General features: G+C 56.0%; 1 protein-coding gene across 1 annotated transcript; it reads left to right on the forward strand.

The window, feature by feature from the left end:
- Positions 1–2,820: 2,820 nt before the first annotated feature.
- MID1IP1 (MID1 interacting protein 1) lies at positions 2,821–5,280 on the forward strand. Its single transcript, XM_045876320.3, has 2 exons — positions 2,821–3,096; positions 3,385–5,280. Exon 2 carries the CDS (start codon positions 3,653–3,655, stop codon positions 4,202–4,204), a length of 552 nt encoding a protein of 183 aa, XP_045732276.1. The 5' UTR covers positions 2,821–3,096; positions 3,385–3,652; the 3' UTR covers positions 4,205–5,280.
- Positions 5,281–5,820: the final 540 nt, after the last annotated feature.

Here is a 5,820-nt window from a genome sequence, read left to right on the forward strand (position 1 = left end):
TCAAAAGTTGTTTGCTCCCGGACGACTTACTTTGCTTTCCGGAGGCAAAATGAAGCCTGGGCAGGTGGCTCAGCATCTCCAGCCAGTTCCAGATCTCGACTTGGGAGAGTGCCTGCGGCAACCAGAGAGGCTGGCCGCCTCTGGCCAGGCCAGGGCCCGCCCCGCTCCCTTCCCAAGTGACCCCAGGGAACCATTTTTTTTTCCCCCAGCCGCGTGTGAGGGAAAATTGACTGCGCGCCAGTTGCCAGGGACGCTGCCGCCAGTTCGGCGCGGCTGGGGTGAAAGAGGACTCTGGGGGGAGGGGGCTGTGGCTTCTTACTGGCTGGGGCGCGAAGGCTTATTTGCATAACATTCTCAGACGGCATCTGATTGGCTGAAACTGGAGGGGCGGTAGTGGGGTGATTCGAAGGGCCCGGAGCCCTGGCCCCGGGGACTTTTTCGTTCCGGAGTTACTCGGTGGGCGTGAGTTGTTGCGCTGCCACCCGGGAGCTGAGGAGGCCCGGGTTGGGAAGTTTTGCAGGCAGGTGCACGAGCCGTCTCTCTCTTATAGTATTTAAGAAATGTGAAAGAACAGGGGTCGGAATCAAGAACTGGAGAATGGAGAGGGACCTCGAGACCAGAGGAAGGAAGGAATCGGATTGGGGGGGGGGATGGGTGGAGGCCAAAAAGTAAGGCTTTAGGAGCTTTCTTCCAACCTGGGCCTTTTTGCTGGGATCCCTTTGCTAGATCACTTGGGGTTCCGTTTTCTGCGAGTTATTATCACACCTTGTCGGAACTGGGAGGAAGACAAAAAGAGGCGGGATTCCAGCTTTTAATTAACTCAATCTGAATACCAAGTTTTCATCCAGAGGCATACGTACTTAAAATATCAAGAGGATCTGTAATGGGGGACAAATACGTTTTAATTAACGAGAGGATCACCTACTGGAAACTGGATGTGTGTTTTTCTCGAGTTGTCCTCTTGCAATGCTCTTTGTGTCTCATTGGTTGTAAAGATTTAAAATCGATCTGGATGGCTTTTGTACCCTCCTGCTGCCTAAGCACTAGGGGAAAGGGTCTGTGGCTCATCATAGCCCATTTACGCGTTTTAAAGTTTCTGACTCTTCACATAAACACCTCTTGGCTATGATGAGGTCCTTCAGTAAGTACAATTAATCTTTGGAAAGTAGCTTCTAATTTACATAATTTTTACATCCACTATCTTATTTAACCTTAACCAAAATTGGGTATAGCCCCTGGGAGAAGCTCCATTTTATTGATAAGGAAACTGTGGGAAAGTTTCTAAGTCTCCATGGGTGCAGTTGGGAGGATGAGATCATCTTCATGCTTCACATTCATATAATGATTTTTTGCCCAACGTTTTTCTTTCCATTGATCCCCCAAAGACTGATAGGTGAGCAGATAGCATTATCCCAGTTTTATCAATAGGAAAACAGGGGCTATGATCTTGCAGAGCTAATAAGGCCTGGAACTGGAGGTCCCCAGGCTAGGCTCTGTCTCCAGAGGTCCACAGGTCAGTCTCCACTGCACCAAGTCTGTTTGCTGTGGAAAAAATTTAAATATACACCGTTGAAGTGAAAGAAAGAGGGAAAGAAATAAACTCCTTTATTAGGTGCCTCTCTCTTCTTTTGGCACTTTTTTACCCTATGAGAAGACACTATAGTAAAAGCACCCCTGAAAGGTTTTAGGGAAAAGCAATTTAAAATTAGAAACTTGAGTCTTGTTGAGTTATCTGTAGGACTGTTGGAGAAGATGGGCCAGTGAAGGGACATGACAAGGGAAGTGAGATGGTGAAACAAAAATAAATGAAAGCAGGCTGTGGTCTGGAGTCCCAAAGTGAAATTTAAGGTGCCATGCTCTTAAAAATTAAATTCAAAGATTCAGTACGTGGCTTTGGCCCTATCCAATGACCCTGTGTTTTAAGAACTATCTTTGGAAAGGAACATTTCAAACTCCACGCCCCCCCCACCACCAAAAAAAAAAAAAAAAAAAAAAAAAATTACTGCATGCCTCCCAGCTTTTCTGTTAAATGATGAAAGACACCCAACACCGAGCCTGACTACAGTCACCCTCTCCTGGCCCTTTGGCAGCCGAAAGGCCACATGGCCAGGGCTCGCCAGCATCTCTGAGTAGCGGGACTTGGACAAAAGTCAGGAATTTGGCTACTTCTCCCCATTGGCACATCTGATCTCTTGGGAAAATGCGCAGATCAGACGGTGGGTTGCTCTTCATCCCTGGCAGCAGCTGTTACAGAAAAGATTGAGAAAGACCCGGCCTGGAGGGAGGCAAAAGGCTCCAAGGCTCCCCTCCCCCAGCAGCTGGCCAAGCTCAGGGCCACGGCGGGAACACCACGCGTCCACGTGCACCAGGCATGCCCAGCCACCCTTCTTACGTAAGAGCCCCGACATGGAGTTGCGGCTGCTGCTGGTCCCTTTTCCCCGACGGCTAATAATAAACGAGTTCGTAGTTTCTGGGCCGCGGCCACTATCGATTCAGGGTTGGGGGCTCCGTTTGCAACCAGGGCGCATTTCGATCATCCCACTCCGGGAGCGTGTGCCTGGCCCACCCAAACCAGCAGGCCAGCCCGCCCTCTGGCCGGTCCGGACGCCGGCATCTTTACCCGCTCAGTGTCCGGCCCTCCCCCAACTGGCCTGCTCTGCTCTCGGGGCTGGCGGGGTGCGGCTGCTCCATCCCTCCTCTGCCCTGCCCTGCCCTCCCGGGCCCGGGCCGGCCCGGCCACGGCGCCCTCCCTCCGCCCGGGTATCAGGCGAGAGGCGGAGCTGGCCCGGCGCGCCCCGCCCTCGCTGTAGAAGGGGCCAGGAGAGTGTTACTCGCGGTCATCCCGGCCTGGGCCTTTTATCTTGGCGCTGCCGGGGAGGCGGGAGGAGGAGACACCGGGGGTGGCCCTTGAGCGCCGGCGACACCTTTCCGGGGCTCTATAAATTGAGCACCTGGGATGGGTAGGGGGCCGACGCCACCCCAGCCGCCCGCAGTCACAGTCCGGCCACTGACCGCAGCAGCGCCCGCAGGCAGCAGCCGCCGGCAGCGGGAACGCTGAGCTACCCAGCAGCAGGGGATCTCGAGGCGCAGCAGGAGGTGGGTCCCCCCGCCCCATCTCTGCCCGGTCAACGTGGGTGCTGGGACTCAGGCTCTTCCGAGGGAGACGGGGGCGGGGAGCACCCCTTCCTGCCCTCCGCGGCCTCGGCGGGCGAGGAGGTGGGACCGCGGGGCTGTGGGGGGGGTGGGGGTGGGGGGAGCGCCGGGTTGCGGGGGCCCGCGGGGCGCCGTCCCGGGGGAGCCGGCACCGGCGAGGGCGCTGTGCGCGGGCGGGGCCGCCGGGCACCCTCGCCGGGTGAGTAATCGCTTTCATTCCCGTCCCCCCAGCCAGGCCCGGGCTCGACCCGCGGACCACGCGCCGCCATCGCGAGCTTCCGGGCGCCCAAGCTCCGAGCAGCCGCGCGTCCCGCAGGGCCCGGCCGCGAGCGAGACGAGAGTTGGAGAGGGCGGAGCAGGAGCCGGGAATCCCGGCGCTCCGGCTCTAGCCAGGCCCCCGGCGCGGGCTTCGGAGAGCGCGTGAGGGCGGGCAGCCCGTCGCCCCAGCCGACCACCCCGTGCCCCTGCGTCCCGGTGCCCCGGCGCCCGCGCGGCCACCATGATGCAGATCTGCGACACCTACAACCAGAAGCACTCGCTCTTTAATGCCATGAACCGCTTCATCGGCGCGGTGAACAACATGGACCAGACGGTGATGGTGCCCAGCCTGCTGCGCGACGTGCCCCTGGCCGAGCCCGAGCTGGACAACGACGTCGGCGTGGAGGTGGGCGGCAGTGGCGGCTGCCTGGAGGGGCGCACGCCCCCGGCCCCCGGCCCGGGCAGCGCCAACGGCAGCTTTTTCGCGCCTTCCCGGGACATGTACAGCCACTACGTGCTGCTCAAGTCCATCCGCAACGACATCGAGTGGGGGGTCCTGCACCAGCCGCCGCCGCCGGCGGGGAGCGAGGAGGGCAACGCCTGGAAGTCCAAGGACATCCTGGTGGACCTGAGCCACCTAGAGGGCGCGGAAGCCGGCGAGGAGGACCTGGAACAGCAGTTCCACTACCACCTGCGCGGGCTGCACACTGTGCTCTCCAAACTCACGCGTAAAGCCAACATCCTCACCAACAGATACAAGCAGGAGATCGGCTTCAGCAATTGGGGCCACTGAGGCGGGACGCCCGCGGCTGCCCAGCACCCTTCCTGGCCCCATCTCTCACCCTCTTTCCCTCAAAGCTATTTTCTTTCTGGCTGTAGGGCGCGATGGGCGATGGGCGGACGGCAAATTTGGCGGGGGGCGGGGGGGGGGGGCTGCGTACGTGAAGGGGGCGCGGCGGGGCTGCCTGGAGGAAGGGGCCTCTTTGCGAAGAGCAGAGCAAAGTGGTGGCGGGAGTCAGGGTTGGGGCCCCCTCCCCCTCTCCCGCAGTGGGGGTGGGGGCTGTGTTCTACGAGGGTGGCAATGGGATTGGGCTGACGCCCTGCATTCAGCCTGTGCCTTTCTTGGAGTTTCTTTTCTGTTCTTTCTGGAGGAGATGAGTCGAGAAGGGGCCATGCCGGGGCGCGGCGCTGGGTTGCCACACTTGGGAGCGGCGCCCGGAGCTGGGCGCTGGGGAAGGCGGGGCGCGCAGCCTCCTACAGCCCTGCCATTGGGCTGGTGGAGGCCGCAGCGTTGCTAGGATTGCATCAGTTTTCCTGTTGGCACTATTTCTTTTTGTAACAGTGGCTCTGTCTTAAAGTATTTCCAATCCCCTCCTTGCTCTGAAACTTCGTCGATTCCATTGTGATAAGCGCACAAACAGCACTGTCTGTCGGTAACCGGTACTACGAGATTAATGATTTTCTGTTACACTGTATAGTTGTCCTGTGGCACCTCTACCCCAGCCCTTTCACGCCCTTCCCACCCCCACCCCAGTGTGTGGAAGCTGGCGCCGTGCCAGCTCGTACGAAGCTTGCCACTCAGCCAGTGAAAATAATAATGTTATTATGAGAAAGTGGACTTATCCGAAATGGAACCAACTGACATTCTATCCGTGGTGTACATAGAATAATGAAGGGTTCCACTGTGTGTCATATGTCTTAAATTTATTTAAAACTTTTTTTAATCCAGATGTAGACTATATTCTAAAATTAAAAAAGGCAAATGTGTTAACGAGACTCGGCAAAAGTTTGTTGCTTTTTAATCTGTCCGTGAATGGCCTAGCTAAGTGAAATAAAAATAAATTCAATTGCTCTTTTTTTTTTTTTTTTTTAGCAAAAGAAAATGTTATTTCCTCTCTGGTATTTCAAAGTGGTGGATAATCATCTCCGTAAGGATCCGGGTTTGTTTGGGATGTAGCTACCAACGAGATTCACCACCAGGCTTTTTATTAGTAAGTCAGTACCCGGTAGGCCCACACACCTCAACAAAAATTCATAGATATCCAAAGTTATCTGGGAAGATACATATATTTTTCAGCCCCCTTGGCCATCTTTTCGCAGTGCTTGATCAACATTCTGAACTTTTTAAGAAGCCCAAGCACACATTGCAGTGTTTTTTGAGGCAGAAAAACTCATTGTAGAGGCAGAAATTTCACTTGGCTACTGAGAAGTGAAAAATCAGAAAAGAAACGCCAGCTAATACTAGTGCGTGCACCTTGCAGGTCTTTACTTACAAGACTCTCAGGTGGATCTTAGGAGATACTGAAACGTGTGTGCCGGGGCCTCTTTCCCTAGTTCCCAGGGAAGTGCTAAGTTTTGTTAAGCAGTGTCCAGCAGTGCTTCCGGTTTTTCGGTGAGCCAGCGTGCACC

Source organism: Mirounga angustirostris, unplaced genomic scaffold (assembly GCF_029215605.1).
Source record: "Mirounga angustirostris isolate CCGP_5_RB_7025 unplaced genomic scaffold, mMirAng1.0.hap1 SCAF_11, whole genome shotgun sequence".
In the NCBI taxonomy this organism is placed as follows: Eukaryota; Metazoa; Chordata; class Mammalia; order Carnivora; family Phocidae; genus Mirounga; species Mirounga angustirostris.

Excerpts from the sequence above, each read along its gene's own strand:
- MID1IP1 (XM_045876320.3), top strand. The coding sequence starts at position 3,653 with ATGATGCAGATCTGCGACACCTACAACCAGAAGCACTCGCTCTTTAAT.